Consider the following 22,139-nt stretch of genomic DNA (forward strand, 5'->3'; position numbering starts at 1 on the left):
AAGTTCTAAATAATGAATTATAAAATATAACGAAAATTCTATTTTCTGAAAATCAACAAATATCTTCATGATTTTTGTAGCTCGATTTCATAGATTCTTAATTCAAAGTATTGCAATATATTTTCCAATCGAAAAGTATAGATACTATAGAAACTGAGTTGTTGTCGGGGGAGACCGGCTGCGGAATACTTTGCTGTTTTTCACTATTTTCAAGGGCAGATCCGGCAAATTTTGTTTATTTTAAAAACTGTAGAAGATTTTGATTTTTACGTGTTGGCATGGCCTAGGAATCTATCTTTGAAGGAGCTGACCACAAATCTATAAACATTTAAAGCTTTAAAATCGTCTTGCACTTATCGATTTCTCTTTAATTATCGTTATCAGATCAGAAAAATAATGCACAGTTTTTTTACAAGTTCCGTTATATAAAATTTATAACTTTTTTAATTAGTTTATATTGCAAATAACTATAACAAACAATAATTAATAAAACATTGTTGTTAGTTCAAAGTTCCAAGTTAGTCAGTGGAAAATCAAATAAGCTATGGGAGTAGTTACTGAAGTGCTCCGATATTGGCACTGTCCAAAGAGTGAACTATTCAACTACACTATGCTAAAGTATATATATATATATATATACATACATATGGATAGGTATGTATGTATATATAATTATATATAGAGGTATGTGCACGTAACCATGCCTAGCCAAGATTGCAACACTAACTTAACACGGTATTGAAACTGGAAGCTTATCGAAAAAACCTTACAAGTTAAACGTAAAAACTTAGTTTTATATACAGATGAGTTCTGTGGCGAACATTGTCGTCTTCGAGCTGATCTTGGCTCAGAGCAGCAGCAGTAGCAGGCGATCATTTAACGTGGTCGACTGCATCATCGCCAAATCTCAGAGACCCGTGTGACTTGTCTGCAATTGCTCAATGGAGATGGACAATTGTTCCAGGCGCTGCATCAGTTGCAGCATATTCTCCTGGGCCCGGTTCGTATTGAACTCGTTGCCATGCTCCAAAGAATCTTCCTCGGCGGCAGCCAGTTCGAAATGCAATTTAGCCAAACTCTCCTGCTGTTCCCGTATCTTGGTCATCTGATCCATGGTGCAACCAGAGCCTGCACAACACAAATATATTGTTGCTTATGATGTCATACACATAAAGGATACCAATCTACAAACCAAATGCCTTTAGCTTGCCGGAATGGAAGTCATCGAGCAGACCGAGCAGGGCACGTTCCATATGCTTCACATCTGGCACTTCGGAGACAAAGGAATGATGTTTAATTGGGCGATCGTCGAATTCGTTGCTGTGAACGGTTGCCTCGGCATCTGCAGCTTGCAACTGCAACGGCGGCTTTATATTGTTGTTGTTATTGTTGTTGTGATTGGGTTTTGTGCTATCATTATTGTTGTTGTTGTTATTGTTGGCTGTGGTTGTGCTGGTGTTGTTGGGTTCTGGCGATAGCCACTCGCTGCTTATCAGCGTTATGCTATTCAAGCTGTGCTCCCTGCTGTGCGTCGGCTCCACTTGATTGCCATCTGCACCCAACAATTCATTCAAAATCATGAAATGAAAAATAAAAATCAACAAAAAAAAAATAGGATGTTACACAAAATCATAAACCAATATGTAGGGTATACAAAATTAAAAACTAAGTCAGTTTAAATACAAAAAATAAACTAGATATACAAGCAACTGTCTGTCATTACTTATTTAAACGATACTTTTTGAAAAACCTAAGCTGGTAAACAGGTATACAAAATTAATAACTAAAAACAAGTCAGTTTAAATACTACAACAATCAGAAAAGTGACCTTTTTGAAGCGATAACAACTGACTTAATCTGGAGACAAATAATTACCAATATTAAACATTTCAAAGCAATCGATGCCTAACAATAATAAAGAATTTAAAAGTAATAAAATAAGCAACGCGCCACAAACGACTTTTACCGATCACAAAAATACAACAATTAATATGAAGAATAATAACTAAATACAATTAAGAATAAGTTAGCATAACAAGAAGCTTTTACATATATAAAATCTCTCACAGTTAGGCCTAAAACTTAAAAAATGTAATAATCAATATTTCTACTATTATTTCCAATATTTCCACCAACATTAAACGCACTTAAAACTTATACAAATAGAACAAAATACGTTTACACAAAAAAAGAGTTGTAATCTAAAATCAGAAGTGAAAAGAAAGCCTGAAAGCGACAGCAGTTAAAGTTCCATGTTAGCCCACTTATAAATGGCCAAAACAGCAGACACAAGCCAAATATAGTAAATATAATTTAAATTATTTAAATTATAACTGCTTGGAAATTGTGCAAGTGTATGTGTGTGTGTGTGAGTGTGTGAAAGTGTAATGTGGGCAACATATGGCCAGAAGTGCGTCACGGCCATGTTTGACTCATGAAGGCTGTCGCGTCGCCGACAAAAATAGAGACAAGCTGCTTGCAACGTTCACAGCAACTATAATGTGGTAAAAAACAAAAAAAACTCATCGTATTATATTCAACTCGTTGCGCTTTACCTTTGAGCAATTTGCGGGGACGTGTTTTGAACTCGAAACGTTCATCGGCGGAGGCGTTGTTCTGGGCATGTGGGCGTGGTCGTCGCTCGTTCACATATTGCAGTGTTGGTTTGGCCGATTGTTGCTGCTGCTGCTGTTGTCCCTGTCCTTGGCCCTGTCCCTTCTCGGATATGGTGCGTTCAATGGAACAGGATGCCGAATTGCGGCTACGCGTCGTTTCCCCGCTGGATATGCCTTTTATCTGTACCATAAACAAATCTTTGTCACAATAACGTGGAAAGGGGTTTTTTGGGGGCAATTTACATTGATCTTTGGCACGGCGACGGGCGTGGCAGGTGTTTGAGCTGATTTCGCTTCCTCCTCGGTCTCAACATCGTTTGGCACCAGCTTCTGGCGCTCCACAACTTCATCATTTGGCTCCATTTGAAGTGATTTTATTTTTGTATATTTTGTTAACTGTTTTCAACGCCAACCCAAAAATTGCTTTGTTGCGTCTGACCATTCACAGGTTTACGTGCACGGGACAATCAATCAGCTGTTATGAAACATACAGTGTGGTCGCATTGCCGCATTACTCAACACTGCGCTCAACTGCAACCGGTCGCTGCTGTTCTTTGTGGGCGCCAAATTCAAATAAATAATTGCATTGGTATGTTTATTGATATTTATTGCACTTTTAATTAAGTCATATATATATTAACCGTTTACTGTGAACGGGAAGCCATTGCTTAGGCATTCTTCTTGGAGAAACCCATTGTGTAGATCATGTGCGCAATGCTCACTAAGCCCACACCACACAGTGCTGCAGTTATGCCAAATAGAGCCTTATCAGCGGGTCCACCCTTGAGGAACACGGGCAGATCATTCACAGCCTGCAAGTAAAGCATTCAAATCAGAGTTGTAATATTCAAACAAGTTGAAGTTGAACTAGTTACCCTGAACCACATATTATATACATTATACATTAATACGATAATTTTTACATTTTTACAGTTGTATAGTTACATCTTTACAATTGCGTCACGAAACGGAGGCACTTATCAATCAATATACGAGAGTTCATATTACAAATTTGAAGTCTATAACTTTTAAGGGTCTGATATCCGCTTGTTCATACAGACGGACAGACGGATTTGACTAAATCGGCGCGACTGGTTGATCAAGAATATATGTACTTTATGGGATCAGAAGTACTTCACTCCGCCTATCACGTACTTTTGCACAACTTCAATAAATTTTCAATGTTTTCAGTTTATCATAATAATTTTATAACATGCCTGGAAAGTCTTCATTTTGCCAGCTAGTCCCTCAGGTAACGCCATAGTTGATAATTGTTGTTATGTAATTGCTGCAAATACATTAAGTGCAAAATTTAAACGAGTGCCAAACAAAGTCCAAGACCAACTATAAGTTCTCACAATTACGAATCGCAGTAGTTGTGCCTTTTTTGCCTTTGTTTAAAAATAAAGAAAATAATTAACTCACTTTGACTCTTTCAAGATACGCAAATTCTTGTGCAGCAATTTGCTGATTTTTGCTAATGCAAAACGTTTAAAAATAGAAATAGTGCACAGATGTTTTATTTTTTTTACCGAATGCAGTTGCCAGCGTGAGTGCTGCCATCTCGCTGCAATATTCAAAAATGCGCGCAGCCAAAGTGGCATTCAAAAATATTGTGACCGTTGACGCGTCGCGATTCAAATGTGGCGCCCACTGTGAACGACCACCGAGGGACGTTGTGAACGTCCGATTTTCGATTTTGTACGTTTCGTTCGCGCTATTTTGGCTTTTTGTGAATTTTTCAACAGGCGCCCAGCAAAAGCTGGCAGCGAAACGCGTTTTCTGCACTCACAACGATTGTGACTGCGGCCGAGAGCGAGAGAGCCATATGCACGCGCCAAAACACTAGCCACTATGGTTGTCTCGCTTGCACGCGCGCCCAGCACACAACAGCGTTGCGCTGCTGCAAAAGCACTCCGAAGCAGCAGCTGCTGGCCGATTTTGGACGCCTGGTGGGGATTACAATAATTCTACACCGAATGAGTTGTGCAATTTTCGTCGTCGTCGTGTGTGCGCGCAAACCAAGTCGAAAACCAAAAGAAAAAAAAAGTCGAAAGAAAGAAAAAAAAATTAAGAGTTTGTAGACACAACGAAGTCGTTGCGAGAACCCCGAATTTTGCCGTTCATTTTTGATTTTTACACACACAAGAAACTTTTAAAAAACAACGGAATTTCTGGGCGCATTCTTATAAAACACAAATTATAATAAAAAGCAAAAGCTGTTTAAGCTCTCGCCAAAAACAAGTGAAAAAGAAATATAATAAAAAACGCTTACGCCGGCTCGAATAGCGGATCGCTTGCAGCTGCCCGCTGCGTCTCCGTTGCCCACAAGCTGTATATGTACACATACATATATAGGTTTTAAAACACACACACACACCGACACACCTCAGATATCGCCCTGCTAAAGCCTTTGTCGATTTTTAGCTCCCAGTACAAGAACTTTCAAAATCTGTAGCTTCCAAAATACAAAAACAACAACATTTAACTTGCCAAAGTTGCGCATTGTGACGGCGACGGCGTCGGCGACTGCGCTGCTGGCAGCGCAACTTTGGTTTTCCGAAACTTGAAAAAAGTTAAATCTGCCAAGTTCATCGCTGCTGCCGAGTGCTTTTATTGCCTGTGTCACAAAACTTGTGCCGATTCTTCTTTGAATGCTCTTGCAGTGCTTCCACCCCCGCATCCCCTCCATCAACCACCGCCGACACCCTTCCCATTATTCGAAGCGTTCTTTCTCTCTTTCTCGCTCTCTCTGGCGCGCGATAGCGTTCAAAAAAAGTTTTAGCTAAATATTTTAAGTTCTTGACTTAAGCTTCTTTCGTAAGCTGCCCGAGGCTTGCATATATATTTTTTTGGCATCTGTGTGTGTGAGTAAAAGTTTTCAGGTTTATGATTTTCAGAGAAGAACTTTATTCAAAAACGCTTTTTGCTTTGCTTGCTCAACATGGAAAAAGGGCCAAATAATTGTGCAAAAAAAAAATGAATAGTTGAAATGGCTGCGATCCACTAGCTTAAAATCGATCTTTGATTGATAACTTAATAATATTAAATATATATATATGTATATGTATATCTTTAATTGTGAAATATATTCAAATATTTGTTTGCTTTATTTCATTCAGTTTCATGTGTTTGAAATTAAAATTTGCACAAATCTTAAACATTGTGCTTAACATTTGTCTCATGATTTATTTATTTTATTCAATTATTAAATTAAAAATATGAAAGTAGATAAAGCATTTAAAATTAATTTCTGATAAGTAATAATTATATATAATAATAGCATATTTATTTGTTATACATTCAAAAATTTGTTTGCTTTATTTTATTAAGCAGGTTTTGTTTTTGTTTATTTGTATTTCTAATTTTCCTTCATTGTGTGCACAATTTAAAATTTGATCTCCTCAATCAAAAAGTGGGTTAAGATTTAAAACTGAAGTTTAATGATGTTTATAATTTAATATTAAATATTATTATTTACAAGAAAAGTAATATTCGATGTGCACGCATATTTATTCATAATACCAAATTAGGGCGCTCAAAATTATTATTGCTTGTGATTTGTTTCGTTGACTTATTAATTTGATATATGTGTTTTTGTTTCGTAGATACTTTACTCTGTTAAATAAAAAGCACGTCAACCTACTTAAACACACACACACACAGGTACACACACAGTGCAGGTTGTGTTGAAAGCACTAATAATGCTTTTCTGTGCTTGGCAGATTGCAAGTTTCATCAGAAAGCCAAAACGTGGGCCTTATTTGCGTATGAATTTGTGTGTGTGTGTGGCTGTGTGTGTGTGTGCATATATGCCACAACAACAACAAACAATCCCGGCCTCAAAACCCGAGCTTATTTACAGAGTCGCTGAGCAGCAAAAAGTTCTTTTAAGCGAGCTTCAAAAATATAAAAATGAAAAAGCCGCTCTACAAAATTTGCGCACTTTAAATTATGATTGAAATTATATATTTTTAAAATGCTTTTATTTAAGTATTTAATATAATTTATGTATTTTATTTATATAAGCTTTAGCATTAACAACAGCAACAGCAAAAGCAACAACAGCAAAATCGACATTTTGTTGTTTTAGCTTTTAAAACTTTGGCAAAGTCTAAATTTCGATGCGCTTAAAGCTTAAGAGACGTGCCGATTTTGAAAGTGAATAATTGCGTTTTTCACAGGCAGCTAAATAGCAAAGCTTATTATGGTATATTAATGTTTAACGTGTGCATTTAAACTAATTTAGTCACTTAAACTAGCTCATCACAGATAACTCTAATTAGCAACAAAAACAACAACAAAAACAACCTTTGCGTCTGCAATGTTCTTCTTCTTCTTCTTGTTTTTGCTCACTCGCCGACAGCTTGCTTGAAAAGAAGAAGCAGCAGCAGCACCAACTGCGCGAGTTTTGTCTACTCCTTTTCCTTTTCGCAAAACAAAATGGATTGCTCTTTAACTAAAACAGTTAGCAGGCGCTCAGCAATGGCGGCCAACATCGCCATCGCCATCGCCACCGAGCCCAACAGCAGCGAGAACTCAATAAACAAACATCAGCATGAGCAGCCCATATATATATATATGTGCAGCATATAGTTGTCTCGCTCGCACTGCTAAAGCAAGCATTGGCTGGGCATTCACAATTGCTGGGCGAATGAAAAGGCGCAGTTTGCGCTTGCTGCTCGGCGCTGAGCGCCTGTTGAAAAATTCACAAAACCGCTACGAATATAACGCATTCACACTATTCACTCACTCGCTCGCTCGTGTACTCGTACCGCACTCGTACTCGCACTCGTGCACTCGCCATCGAGTGCTCGCACTGAGTGGGAAACCACACACAAAAAAACAATAATCGACTCCTAACCGCCAGCTGAACCGCTTGAGTTGCATCCAGTTTTTTTCTTCTTTTGTGGCTGTTGCTAGGATGCGTGCTGAAACTAATATGTTGTTTTAAGTATATGTAAGTATATATGTTGTTTTAAGTTGGTTTAAGTAGTATATTATTTATTTATATGTATTCCCCCAATGCGTTTCAAATTTGTTATGAATGAGCAAAAAAAAAAGATTTGCAATAATTAATATCAGTATGTGCTTAATTTGGCAATTTATTGAAAACATAACTCACTTTGCTGCATTTTTTGCTTTAGCTTAGCAAATAAATCCAGTATTATTTGGTTATCCATTCAATAACTAATTAATTATTATATTGAGTTGTATTTTTAATAAGCAAGATCTTAATGGACGATGGACTGAACAAAACTACAATTGTTTATTATTGCTTAAGGATTTTCCTAAGAATATTCTTTATTTTAAGGTCTTCCTATAAATTGATGAATATATATATAATTTTTCAGAAATTGGAATTTCTATGAGTTCCATCTCTCTCCACGCACTTTGTCAACTGTGATAAGTAATAGCTAAGGCCATGAGCCTGTCAAGCATATACAAAATAACATTTTTCATATAATCTAGCTTGATATTATGGAATTCTTGGGCACATACATATAAGTACATATCCAACTACATACATATACATATACATATAGATGCATAATTAGCCGAACTTCAGCTAAATATTACGAACTTTGTATTTGTATTTTAATAGACATTTAAGTTCCGTAAATCGATACATATCAGCGATGGCTTCCAATCCAACGCAATGGTTTTCTTATCCTTTATCCTTTGGCTAAGATCTTCAGGCGAGTACATCTACTCCTTGGAAAACCTTACATATCAGCAGCATACAGTTTATATATACATACATATATACATACAACATATGTTATTCCGCAGTTAAGTATTTCAATAAATGTTGTCCCAAACGAACAAAATAAGTGTTTAATTGAATTGATTACAGAATTTGTGGCATTTAATTAATCATGTACAAATTTGATACATTTTGTTAAAACTATACTATTAATGGTCACGCAGTTCTTATAATAATTACATCGATTAAGGACTTCCATTAGTCCAATGACTTGAAAGCAAAATGTTGGCGTATTTCTATTGCTCATAAATTAGTTATTAGTCAATGTGTGTGAACATAATGGATTTAATTGTGATCCAATTGTTGCCAATTGTTTATGTTGATGCCCACGAGTTATTCAAAAAGATCTTTGCTGAGTTATGTTATTGAGCCCTCCGAATGAGCAATGTCAAGAAATATTATTATCTTTGTCTCTAAGCAATTAAGGCTGATAAAAGCGCTTCTTTAATACCAATTAATTGTTATCCAATATTTCATTTGGCTCATGCTGAATTTGGTTATAAATAATTGCTGCGGCCAACACAAAGAGAGTAAAGATAGCAGCATTAAATTCAAATGTACGTTGGAGGGGGAGGTATCCAAAAGACTTACATACTTTCCAGGACCTGCATAGTAATTAGATTAGATAACTCTGGAGATGGATAATTGCAATTTAATAATTAATTTAAAACCAAACATAATACAAATTTGTAGCGAACTTTTTTATAATTTAGGCTATAAGCTGACTAATTTTATAGAACAGATGTTCGAAGTTGAAAACATGTTTGTTTATTTTTTAAATTCAAATAAAAAGTTGAAAGTTAAATATTTATATATTTCAATGAACTGAATATTATTTACGTTTGTAACAATATACAATATAATATATAACAAAAATGCAACTGATTAATCAAAAAAATGCACAAAAATAAATAATTCAACGCCATCTTTAAAACTCCTTTAAAAATACAATGTTTGACAAATAAACACCGTTAACATCTGTGTGGATTTACCCAAACCGTTGCGAGTGTTTTTCAAAATTTGAGATGCTATAAAAGCGCACCCAACTCGATCAATTCATTTCATTCGCGAGTTAACAACGTTACCAAATAACACTTCAACTAAGATGAGAACCCAAACCGTAATTTTGAGCTGTGCTCTTCTGGCGATCCTTATTGTCTGTCATCCAGCGAAGGATGTTCAGGCTCAAGAAGTGGTGAATCCGTGGCAACATATAAGGCCCGCACTGGAAAATGCATTGGATAGAGCTATATATAGAGGGCTCTATGGTCACGATTACCCGCGTCCGCCACTAAATAATAATACAAATAATCATCATCATCCATCGTTGGATGCTCAAAGTGCAAAAGTGCTGAAAGAGTATCTTAATAAAGCCGTAATACAAAATATATTTGAAGAAACGGTGTTGGCAGCGCTAAAAGCCTTATTGCGTAACGATGTACTGCCTCATTAAATGTGAACATTCAAAAAAATTCGTAGTTTCTCTTTTTTGCGATATATTTCAAACTTAATTTGTTCTACACATGGAAAGAAAAAACAAGTGACATTGTAACCGACTGCGGAATACTCTGATATCGGAGTTATACTAACAAAGAAATTCAGTGGATGGTGTGTGCCTCTAACATTGAATAGTCATTGAAATGTCAGGTAACTCAATCTGACAAATTGCTGTGTAGCGTTGTGAGTGTTTTCCAAAATTTCCACCCAACTCGTTCAATTCATATTTACCAAGATTACAGAACGCTGTGCTCTCTGGCGGTCCACGTTACCTGTATTCTATCGGAAGGTGATATTGGTGTTGAAGCCGCTATGAAGGCTGCTGCGGACTTGCTGGTATTGGCGGTCATGGATGTCGTGAAGGTCTGTCTACCTTCACAATGAGTGAAAACAATTTCAAACTATTCGCTTTGAGTGATTTAATTTACATATTCCCACTACACTCAAAAATACAGCTAAACCCCTTTTTTTTACTGAAAGTGGCTCAAGTGCCAATTATTGTTTTGTTGACCTAGTGTACGCCCAAAAAAAAAAAAAAAAAAAAAACTGGCTAAAATGAAGTGGGCAAGTTATTGTGGTTCTTTGTATCTATGATTTCCTGGCCAATTGACTCAAAGGCACTCGGTCGTTGTTGCCACAACCGTTCGAACGGTGAACGTTCGGTGTACGTTGTGCGCTGTTCGGATTTGGCTTACTTGAATTGCATGTTGTAAAAAATGTTTGAACTGTTTTAAGTTTAAGTTTTAACGGTAACAGTGACGCAGAAATGGGCAGCAGGTTGCTGGGCGCCCACAACAGCGCACAATCAACCACTGTGAATGTGATTGCGATTCGAATGCTTGAGCGCTGTGAATGTGTGCGCGTGTGTGTGTGTGTGTGTGCGGTTACCTTGGCAATGAAATAAATAAAGACAAACACACACACACACACACGTGCCCGCTTGGCACACACATACAAATGCCGCTTCAGTGAGTTCATTACCTCTTTAACATTTATTGTTGTGTTTTTTGTTTGTTTTTTTTCAGCGCTGAGGTGAATTAGGTGTTGTCGTTGCTCTTCTTCTGCTGCGCTGTGTGTTAGAGCGAAACAGTTTGCTGTCTCTGTTATATATTTGTGTGTTCCGTTTCGTTTCGTTTCGTGTAGTTTACCTCAAATGCTAATTAGTACTTTGCACATGCGAGAGCGAGAACTCACTCAAATGTTTGCTCTGACAACAAGCTTGCGCACATAAACACACCACACTCCCCCCCACCCCAATCCACTCCACAACCAAATATTGTTCTCTCTTCTTCTCTTCTCTCTCGTCTGTTTTCGTTTGCTGTTGCGATCACGAGTTTTTGTTTTATTTTTTTCTGCTGTTTTTGTTTTTCCTGTTGTCAAATGTGTTTCAAAGTCAATGTCGTCTGTGTGTGTGTGTGTGTGTGACCCGAACCCCAAGCGTGCTCCTCCTGCCGCCGCGCCGCCCCGCCTGCTCAGAACCCACCTTTTTTGCGCTGATTGTGTGCGTGCGTGTGTGCTTTGTATTATGTGTGCGCTGTTTGTGCCTTTATTTTTTTTTATCATCTAAGTGGCTGTGCTTGCTGCCTGCCTGCTGCCTGCTGCTGCTCCCGTCATCATTTAGAACAGTTGAGCGCGCAAATAAAAAACTACAAAAAGTAAATGGGGCGGGCGCATACGGAGCTGTTTGCTGTGTGTACAGCATGTGTGTGTAAGAGTGTGTGTGTGTGTGTGTGTGTATATTTGTATCATCATCATCATCATCATCGGCTCGGCAGCGTACGCCCTACAAATTTGCTGTTCGCCTATTCGAAAATTTCACTAAAAATTGTTTACTCTCTCGTTTGGCACGAAATGAAAGTGTCCTTTGGCCCCCCCTCTGATTATTTTTCGATTCGATTCTGCAGTCTGCTCAATACCCACCCACCCCTCCTCCCCCACCCTTAATTTCCATCACTTTTTAAGCTGCCCAGCTGCGTGTGTGGAGGGGGTGTGGGGGGGGGTGGAGTGGGAGGGGGCAACAGCTATTTGGCAGATGGGATGTCGATAACATGTTGGGGAACATTTCGGCAATTGCATTCGGTATTGTTAGACATGGAACAGAGGCGTGCGAGGAAAGGATTTTACTACAGTATCTAAAGGATCAGGGTTAACAAATTCGACAGATTTTTTGAGAATTGTTTTTTTTCATTTTATTTATAAAGTATGGAGTTTTATTGATAATCGATGTTAAGGGTTGCGATGAAACGCAAAGAAGATTTCTATGTTGAATATTATATAATATTTATAATATACATTTTTTTTAATGAAATTAAGATCAAAATCATAATAAAGCAAAAGATGATGCATATCTTCAAAAATTGTATAAAACAGGTGGCCGTATACAATATACAAGACTATATATATAAACAAGTATAATAATAATATTAATTTAATAGCAAATTGTTTGTTTGCAACTGATTAAACAAAAATAAAAATGCACAAAAATTAATTTAATGCCATTTTTTAAATTTTCGTAAAAAATACAATGTTTTGATAAATAAACACCGTTAACATCTGTGTGGATTTACCCAAAGCGTTGCGAATATTTTTCAAAATTCAATCATATCTTTCTGGAGTTACCAACGTGAAAACAAAATAACACTTCAGCTAAGATAAGTACCCAGCCCGTAATTCTGATCTGTGCTCTTCTGTCGAATGTTAGTCATGGCTTATTAGTTATGGGGAATATTGTTTGGGAGTGAACTGAATTAATTCGGATATTAGGTGTGTCTCCTCCACCTCCTGCAGAGCAGTAAAAATAAATAAAGAAAGAATACTGAATACTCCGATACCAAGAAGTGAGTGAGTTGGTGAGTGGGTGTAGCCAAGAAATACTGCTATTCAAAGGTGGTTCCCCATATATATATATATATTGTAGCCTACTATTCAATTAACCATTTGTTCTCCAAACTGTATGATAAACAATCCATAATGGTTTTGATTTAACGCAATAATATTACGAAATATGAAATTTTAGGTTTCTAAATTTTAATCGGTCGATTCCGATTCCAATTTTGGTTTGAAACCCTGAATTACATGTGATTATAATTAAGTTGCAGGCGTTTTCAAAAACTGAACTCTTCATTTGCATTAAAATTATGAATTGAATGAATGAATTTGAAATCATAATTGCACTATCGTTGGTTAACTTAAAGCAAAAATCATTCATTATAAATCATAATTCTAAGGGAATAATATAAAGCAGAAACCATTAATTTGAATCATGATTCCAAGTGGACACCTTAAAATTAAAATCTTTCATTATGAATCATGATTCGAAGGGGATAACTTAAAGCTAAAATCAATCATCCTGAATTATCATTATCATCATTCAATATAAATCATTTCAATGATTCATTCAATTATGATTTGTTTGCAGTTCATGAACTACTCCAGATAGCATGTTAATTTTTATAGTTCTGTGCCACTGCCACTGATTTCGCTCGATGCACGGGGCGACGCACACAGACACACACACACAAAACAAGAGACACAGAGAGGCAAGTGGCAGCGGCAATGGCAGCGAGGGGCAACGCGTCGGTCGCACTCGTTTGGGGGCTTGGGGCCAGCTGTTGTTTGCTGATCGCCTGTTACTGTAGTCAAGACTTCCCCATGTCGGCGTGTGTGCGCTTTTGCTGCTGCTGCTGCCAGCCTTGAGAAGGTCTTTTTTTGTTTTGTTGGTGGCAATGCCCCTTTTCAGCGGAGAGTCGTCAGCCCAATGAGTCAATGGGGGGCAATGCCAGGCCCCCCTTTTCGTGTGTGTGTGTGTGAGTGTGTGTGTGTGTTCCCCAATTGCAAGCAAGTTCCCCAACACACACGTCGGCCGTTTAGCTACATTTTCTGTTAGCCCGCGCTGTTAGTAGCCATCTTTTTCGATTTTTTGCTCAAGCACAGACCCAACACCATTTGGCTTGATGGGGCAGGGGGAGGGGGAGTAGTGGGATGGTGTTGGGGAGAGTAACACTGTGGTGGATCTGCCACCCTGTTGTTGTCTAGCCTGTTGTATGCTGTCTGTTGTTATTGTTATTGTTATTGTGTCACTTGCTCGCAACTGTGCAACTTCTGTTTTCCTGGTGTAATTAAGCAAACGAAATATAATAATAATAAATTATAATTTTAGAAGGCGTGCCACAAAAAATAAGAAAAAAAAATTTAACAAAAAATGAAAAAAACCTTGTTTAACCCCAGCCAAAACAAATTACAGGCAAGCGCCGCTTATAATATTATTTTATTTATTTGTATGTATTATGGCCACACACACACACTGCAAAAATCGGCGTACAGTTTTGTGGGCATTATTTGTGCCATTATTTCGTTTGTATGTTTAAAATATAAACGAACAGGCTCCAAGAAATGCCAAACGAAAGCAAAAGCGAAAGCCAAAACAATAACAACAACAACAAAACACAAGAAGCATTTTCAAATTTTGTAATTTCGAATAATGGGCAAAAAGCGCTCGTTGTCATGTTAATTTTACAGTGATCCCCCCTACAAATGTTATTAACTGTGTGAGTGTGTGTTGTGTGCAGCCCAGTTCCAGCTCAGCTCCAGCTCCGGCTCCAGCTCCAGCTCCGGCTTCAAGCTGCAACAGCTCCCTCACCTCGGCCCAGTTCGCTTGGATTATTTTTGGGTGTAAAGTTTGCGGCCAGGTTTTTGCTATTTCTATGAAAACTTGGTAGCTGCTGAGCACATTTCTAACGATTTTCTATGTTAACAACGCCAGCTAGCGTTCAAACGGTAAAAATGCGACCGCTGCTGCTGTCGTCGCTGCTGCTGTCGTCGCTGCTGCTTCTGCTGCCTGAAAAATGTACGTTCCGCGAACTTTGCGTCATGCGATGTTAATTCAATAGGCGCACAGCAATTGGCTAACAGTTCGCGTACACGTTACGTCAATGCTCGATACTTGTGTGCGAGCAAGATGGCAATATGCGAAGGTCATTTAACTGCTGGCTAGCTGTTAATGTGTGTGTGTGTGTGCATTTTTGTTATTATTATATGCCTGTGTCTGTTATCTGTTATCCGTATGCTTGTAAGCGAATGAGTGTGACCGTTTATGTGCTTGTTCTCTCTCGCTCTCCGTATATGTTTGTGTGTTTTTGTATTTGTGTGTGTGCGTGTGTATGAATCGCTGCTTTTGGGGCCAATGTACTCGGAGTTCAGTGCATTGCACTCTGTGCCAGCGCAACAATAATATGCTCCTTGACTTTTTGGCTGCAAGGCGGGGTATATATATATATATATATATGTGTGTGTGTGTATATGTGAGCTTTTTACGTTAACAGTGTTGTCGGTATTTCATTTTTATGAAATATTGTCATTTTTTTAAACTTTGTTTATATTCTAGAAATGAAACTAAATTGGTTTTTTTAGTCAGCTCTGATTTAGTTTTGATGCACATATTATAATATTCTCTGCTTAATAAACAAAAATAATTTTTTATTCATTTCTTATTATATACAAACAATTTTCGACCTTTCAAAATATGCAATAAATATTCAAATAATATATGTTTTTTTTTTTTTTTCATTTTTGTCCAGTTGTCAATTATGAGCTCAACTTAAATATAACTTGAACAGGGCTGTGAATTGGAAAATTAATTATGTTACATTTTTACATTAATATTTCAACATTTTTCGTAGACTCATATCTTTTAAGTGATTTCTTCAATAACTTGTCGTAAAGCTCATTTAAAAACAACAATGCCTTGAAATAATAACTAGAAATTCCACTTTGGCATAGCTACAAATATTAATTATAACCAAAAATGCACTTTTTCGCCCAAAAATTATTTGAACACTTCTCGTAACCTAAAATACTTTTTTAAAAATCTTGTAATTAAGGGGAGCCTTCTTTAGCCCTTCTGACGTCTTCCAAATCTCTGTATATGACATTCACGAAGATATTGCTATCATTCCCTATAAAACTATACCGTAATTTAGGATTCTTTTAATGAAATAATTGTTTTTTTTTGCTATCCCTTGCATCAGCATGTGATTGTGGCATCCTTTCTAACTGTTCAGATAGCTACTGATTCTCTTTGGAAGGATTAGCTCCTTTGCGGATAACCACAGAAGACGATCATTAGGTGTACCAAAAGTGCGAGGAAACCGCTGTGAACCTTGAAGAAAGCCTTCTCAATGGAATCCGCATTTACAGCGGCCAGCAAAGGGGCTACGTAGATCTCCTAAGATTTACCCATGATCTGTGGTCGGCTTAATGCCAGTTTACCCTTCAAAATGTAAAACTTACAGTGTAATTATGACTACAATTAACATGTTTGGCTTTTTGTATCGGTTCGGTTTAGCTATTAAGCGAGTAAAAATGGTATAGTTAACATATATAAATATTAATGATTGATTAGCGACGGTTTTTGTTTGACAAAATGGCATTAGAAAATTTGAAACAAATTATGAAACTTGTCGTAGAAGACGTCAACGATACCATGAAGTGTATATAATTCTGATCAGCATGCATTTCTATGCCATTTAATTTTTCCCCTCACTCTCTCACTAACTCTATCTCTATCTCTCTCCAATTCTCTCTCTTTCTTTCGAGCTTAGTTTGGAGCTTGCTGGGTGAGCGTTGCTAGAGGCTTGCGCTGAATGCAATTCCACTTCCACTTCCATTTCCACTTACACGGAATGAGGAATGTAAGCAAGTACTTGTGTACTTGTAGGTACTTGCTAAATATATGTACCAACTTATGGGCACCGCCCAGCACTAAAGCACCCCCTAACGCCTACCCCTCCTTTTTGAATTTTTACGCTTTGACGCTCTCTGCTCTGGTCTGGCCTGCTCTGCTCTGCTCTGAGGTGCAATTACGACGTTGCGTCTTTGCAATTTCTTCTAGCTGCAGCTATTGCCCTCTCCGTCTTCCTCTCTCGCTCTCTATGCCCGCTCAGTTGAGGCTATCTAAAGCTCTATGTGCTTGCATGTGTGTGTCTGTGTGTGTGTGTGTATGTGTGTGACGATGCAGCTCCTCCGTTCGTTGAGCTGTTTGCGCGGAAAACTGTATGAAGACAACGTTGCTTGCGTCGCCTTCCCCCTCCCCCTTCACCACACTTACATGCTCATTTGAAAAGTGCATCCATCTGCCCCGCCGTTGAATGGTTGGTTGGGGATTGGAGCCTAGTTTGACGACTGCTTGGAAAACTCTTGGTTTTCTATTAGATGGCCCCAGAGACGCAGACCGCATAGACCAACGATAGCTACTTGTCCGTCTGCCTCTCTCTCTATCGCGCGCTCTCTCTCCCTCTCTCTCTCTATTGCTAGTTAGATGAAAATGAAAAATCCTGTGTACATGCTTTCCCCAAAAATGAATGAGGAAAAAAAAATAGTTGTACAGCTCTGCCTAGGCGCGCACTATCATGCCTAAAATGCCCACATAAGCTAGACGGATTGGTTGCTTTAAGTGCTCCCCGTATTGGCACACACAGATACACACACATACACACACGCACACGTACTGGCACACACACACACAGCAATGTTTGCGTACCGATGAAAAATGGTTGAAAAAAGTTTGAAAAAAAACGTTGTATGATTTTTCTTCGCCAATATTTTGTAACAGAGACGCAGCATTAAGCGAACAGCAGATGCCGACATTTGTAACACAAAAATGCATACAGCTCGACGAAAGAGAGAAACACACAGAGAGACAGAGAGAGAGAGGGAGGGAGCGAGATACACAACAACAAAACTCAATTTGTTTCTTTTTGTATTTCTTATTGCTGGCCTCCACCGGTTCCCCCCGTTCTAAATGCACATGAGCGCACTGTTGTTGTTGTTGCTATTGTTGCACTCGCCGGAGCCAATTGGGAGACGCACTTGCGTTTGTATTGGTGCGCAATGCAGCTCTTTACGTTCTCTCCCTCTCTCTCCGCTCACGAAACACAGTAAAATAATGCTGAAGCACAATGCAGTTGAATGTTGTTAACAGTGGCGTCAAACAGCATCAATTGTACAATTGTGTTTTATTTAATAACATTTAGTCGCTGCAAGTATGTGATTGTAATAATATTATAATAAATAAATACATTACAAATATATATTGAAATATAGCATATTAGTCGCATTTCTTAAAATACATATCCAACTCCGTATCACTGTGCCTGCGCGAATGCACTCGACGTCACACACACAAACACAAACACAATGCTCTGGGAGAGGGAGCTGCATTTTTGTGGATCCGAAATGCACTTTTTGGCTGTGCACCCACACACACACACACACACAAGCCCACTCACATAAGGCAAGCGGAGCAAGCAACTCGCACACACACACAACGAAAGAGACGAAGGCATTGACAACGGCGTGCAGCAAATTGAGCGCAATGACGTTGCCAGCCCCCATCGGAGAGATGCTCACATTAAATGCCATTCACTGCACATTCGCTGCGCTGCGTTCGGCTGCGCTGCGATGCTGCCCGTCAGGTAGGCGGGCGCGCACCTGCCCCGCCCAACTCTCTCACTCTCTTTCACATACACACTCACACACACATATATGTAAACCAAAATAAAAAATTTATTTGTGTTTGTGTGTTTTTTTTCTCAGACGTTTGCTCTTTTACCCTGTTTTCTGGCATACAACATTTCAAAATGGGAGTAACAGTGCTCCAGTCAAACAATCCAGTTTTAATTATAATATTTTACAATTTTGAAATTTTACATTTTCAATTTAACTTCATAATAACCTACTCCATTTTGAACTTGCAAAAGCAAAAACAAACGTTATTATAAAATTCTACATAAATATCTATTAAAGAGAAATGCTTCGATGTCGATTAAATTTCTGTACATTTGAGACACAAAAAGCTAAAAATATATGACTATGATTTACAAAATTACGTATACAAAAAATCAAACCCGATTGCAAACGGTTTTTCCAAGAGAAGTTTTTCTAATTTCTGAATTGGTATGTATAATTTCGAAACATTCTTCATCACTGGGTATCACACAGTCTATCACAGTAGTTTTGTATAGCAAAATGACTTGTTGTTTTTGCACAAAGTGCAACGCGTCTACGCGTTCTGGGCTCCTTTTCCCAATGTAACACAACCATGCACCATGCGAGCGACGTCTGCCCCAGGGCTGGCATCAAGCATTACGACGACGACAACAACGTGAAATTACGTGGATGTGGTTGTGATTGTGGATGTGGTTTACATTGTAATATGGTGGATGGCAAACGGCGCTTTACAGTTTTTTTTTTTACAGCAAGCACAACCACAACGAGCAAGTGAGGCCCAGTTACAACACATGTTTTTTTTTATTTTTATTTATTTTTTAAGTTGCTCCTTTTTTACGGCTGTCGCGGGAGTCACGTGAAACTCAGCTCGTCGCCTGGTCTGGCCTAGCCTGGACTGGGGGGTTCTTTGAGCGCGCCATCATCATCGTCGCCGTCGCCAGCTGCGTGCACAAAAGTAACAAAATGTACTGAATGTCAACAGGCTCTCAGCACAGAGCAGAGCGTCGATTTTACATTACAATCGCTGTACAATCGACGGCTCCGGTCTCTGTACACACTCATTGCGCGCTCGCTGACTAACACCGCCCTCCCCACCCCACAGCCTTTGCACTCATCACTCTGTGTCTGTGTGTGAGCGTGTCTGTCAGTGTGTATGTGTGTGTGTGTGTGAGTGAGTGCGCCGCGTTACTTGCGCGAGCTCCTCCACTGTCCACTCCCCGCCGCAAGGCACACAGATAAGTAATAATGGCTCCACTCTCCAGTCTGGCGCAGTCGACGTCAGCGCAACGCAACGCAACGCAATTTGCCTTTTATTTTAATTTTTTTGTTTTCTTTTTTTTTTTTGCTTTTTCTCGTTTTGTGCTTTGTTCTTTTTGTGCCTTTGGCGGGGGTCTTTGCTCTCGTTTGCTGTATCACTCTTTGAAGCTGCTGCTCATCGTTTGTGCTTGAGCACGTGAGTGTGAGCTGTACACACCTCCTATCCCACCAACCTTCACACACACACACACACACAAACAACACACACACACACACACAAACAACACACACACACACACACAAACAACACACACACAAACAACACACACACACACACACAAACAACACACACACACTCACACACGTTCAAGTGCAGTCAACAGTAAAATTGCAAATTGCATTGCACAATCTTGTAATCAGTCGGCGTTTGGCTGACAGCACAGTAACTAAAGAGGCGCGTGTGCTGTAATGAAAATGTATTGTACAGTTATTATAGCACATTATGGTGTTTTGTAGTTACATGTGTGCTTTGACAAGAGATTTTCAGACCAATGTTTAGAAGGAGGTAACCAAGTCCTCTGCCTTCCAAGCTTTGGTAGTTCGAGCTCTAAAACTGCGTGGCATGTACCAACTGTAACTAATAAGCCCTAAAGTATGCCGGAAAAAATTTAAAAAATATGCAATTAAATATGCACGAAAGATTTATCAAATATTTATGGCTATTGTCTTTTAATAGAGAATTTGACTGCTTTGACCTAATGATATTAGTTTGTAATCAAACTTTATTTCTTTAATTCGATTTTGTATTAAATTATTTCTGACGACTCAACACTTTGTAGAAAATTGGGAGCAGCATCATCTGCATTTTGATTAAAAGCACTGAAATAAAAATTGAAAACTTGGGCTTTATTGTTATCGAAAATCGATTTGTACTGTACTGATTTGTATGTGTTTTATTTTTATTTTTATTTTATATTTTTATTTATACAACATTTTAGCGCTACATAGACAAGAAAGAGGAAGAAATGTCATGATAATAATATTTAAAATCTAATAGAGGAGCTATAATGTTGGTGCTATGACCAAAATTGATAAAATTGATAATCGTAATTCGATAAAAACCACATATCTCCCACAATTGTAAATCTATAGCCACCTGTGGTTACTATTTGGTTGGTAGGTTGTTAGCGATGTCCGTCAAAGACATATTAACGGAAACTCCCTTTAAATATCGAACTAAATTTAAAATTGTATTGTGACATTTAATGCTACCTGGGGGTGTAAATCGATACAAGTATACAACAAATTTTAAATGAAAATTACTAGTAACACCCTTTGATGGGTCCCAAAAATCAGAAGAGCCAATATGGGTAATTGGGTAATTGTCAAAATTGGAATATATATTTCTAGGAACCCCCGTCTAAGCCTGGTAAAAATATTTCTTGGCCCCACCCGAGCGGGGTATGCAAATGCAAAAGCCTATGGCCAAGGAAATTTTACAAATTGAGTTACCTGGCATTTCAATGACTATTCAATGGTAGAGGCACACACGTTTGAAAGATATCGCTAAGAAGGGAAACTACGATTTTTTTCCCATTTATTTATTAAAAATATTAGTCGATGCTAATATAAGTTATTTAGGTTTTTTTCGCAGTCGCAGCCACATCCTCAAAATAAGCAAACGACCAATCTATTGGAACACGCACCGCCCCTTCCAAAAGAGGCTGAGGCTCCAACATAATTTGAAACTGCCCATTCTCCGCAGACACCGCCAACCCACTCACGGCAGGCACAGCTGACCCACCCCGCATACCAGGCAACGAAGGGATGAGGCAAGTCACCATGGCCAATCCAATGGCAATTAGCATGTGCAACGGCAGTATACCCAATAACCCGATCAAGACGGACGAACAACCCAACGACGTCAATATCGATGTAAGCGATGTTAAGCAGTTCAGCGGAAGTGGCTGAGCATCTCCCGATGGAAGATAGACAGCAAGGATCGCCAGAAGAGCACAGCTCAAAATTACGGTTTGGGTTCTCATCTTAGTTGAAGTGTTATTTGGTAACGTTGTTAACTCGAGAATGATATGAATTGATCGAGTTGGGTGCGCTTTTATAGCATCTCAAATTTTGAAAAACACTCGCAACGGTTTGAGTAAATCCACACAGATGTTAACGGTGTTTCTTTGTCAAACATTGTATTTTTAAAGGAGTTTTAAAGATGGCGTTGAATTATTTATTTTTGTGCATTTTTTTATTTAGTCAGTTGCATTGTTATATATTGTATTGTATATTGTTACAAACATAAATAATCGACATATAAACATTTAAAACAATATTCAGTTCATTGAAATATATAAATATTTAATATTCCATCATTATTTGAATTAAAAAATAAACAATTATGTTTTTAACTTCGTGCACATTCCAGTAAAATATATTAATATTTAACATTCAACTTTTTAATTGAATTTCAAAAATAAACAAACATGTTT

At 38.2% G+C, this 22,139-nt stretch overlaps 2 protein-coding genes across 3 annotated transcripts; both read right to left on the reverse strand.

Annotated features, from left to right (window-relative positions):
- Nucleotides 1-409: 409 nt before the first annotated feature.
- Nucleotides 410-3,046, reverse strand: LOC6562621 (coiled-coil domain-containing protein 28A). Of its 2 annotated transcripts, none has more exons than XM_001988962.2 (4): nucleotides 2,859-3,046; nucleotides 2,556-2,796; nucleotides 1,193-1,552; nucleotides 410-1,128 (listed from the first exon to the last, which is right to left on the reverse strand). In XM_001988962.2, exons 1-4 carry the CDS (start codon nucleotides 2,976-2,978, stop codon nucleotides 908-910), a joined length of 942 nt encoding a protein of 313 aa, XP_001988998.1. In that variant the 5' UTR covers nucleotides 2,979-3,046; the 3' UTR covers nucleotides 410-907. The 2 variants fall into 2 exon arrangements, with proteins under 2 accessions (XP_001988998.1, XP_032591894.1); XM_032736003.2 differs by having other exon boundaries at nucleotides 455-1,128; nucleotides 1,193-1,270; nucleotides 2,859-3,035.
- Nucleotides 3,047-3,205: 159 nt separating this feature from the next.
- On the reverse strand, nucleotides 3,206-4,088 carry LOC116805255 (cytochrome c oxidase subunit 7A1, mitochondrial). Its single transcript, XM_032736135.2, has 3 exons — nucleotides 4,041-4,088; nucleotides 3,833-3,903; nucleotides 3,206-3,427 (listed from the first exon to the last, which is right to left on the reverse strand). Exons 2-3 carry the CDS (start codon nucleotides 3,875-3,877, stop codon nucleotides 3,284-3,286), a joined length of 189 nt encoding a protein of 62 aa, XP_032592026.1. The 5' UTR covers nucleotides 3,878-3,903; nucleotides 4,041-4,088; the 3' UTR covers nucleotides 3,206-3,283.
- Nucleotides 4,089-22,139: the final 18,051 nt, after the last annotated feature.

Source organism: Drosophila grimshawi, unplaced genomic scaffold (genome assembly GCF_018153295.1).
Source record: "Drosophila grimshawi isolate 15287-2541.00 unplaced genomic scaffold, ASM1815329v1 contig_1377, whole genome shotgun sequence".
In the NCBI taxonomy this organism is placed as follows: Eukaryota; Metazoa; Arthropoda; class Insecta; order Diptera; family Drosophilidae; genus Drosophila; species Drosophila grimshawi.

Coding starts and splice junctions, on each gene's coding strand:
- LOC6562621 (XM_001988962.2), bottom strand. CDS start 2,978: ATGGAGCCAAATGATGAAGTTGTGGAGCGCCAGAAGCTGGTGCCAAAC. Junction 2,797..2,858: donor TCGCCGTGCCAAAGATCAAT/GTAAATTGCCCC, acceptor TTTATGGTACAG/ATAAAAGGCATATCCAGCGG. Junction 1,553..2,555: donor TCCCCGCAAATTGCTCAAAG/GTAAAGCGCAAC, acceptor TGTTGGGTGCAG/ATGGCAATCAAGTGGAGCCG.
- LOC116805255 (XM_032736135.2), bottom strand. CDS start 3,877: ATGGCGTTACCTGAGGGACTAGCTGGCAAAATGAAGACTTTCCAG. Junction 3,428..3,832: donor GCAAAATGAAGACTTTCCAG/GCATGTTATAAA, acceptor CTTTACTTGCAG/GCTGTGAATGATCTGCCCGT.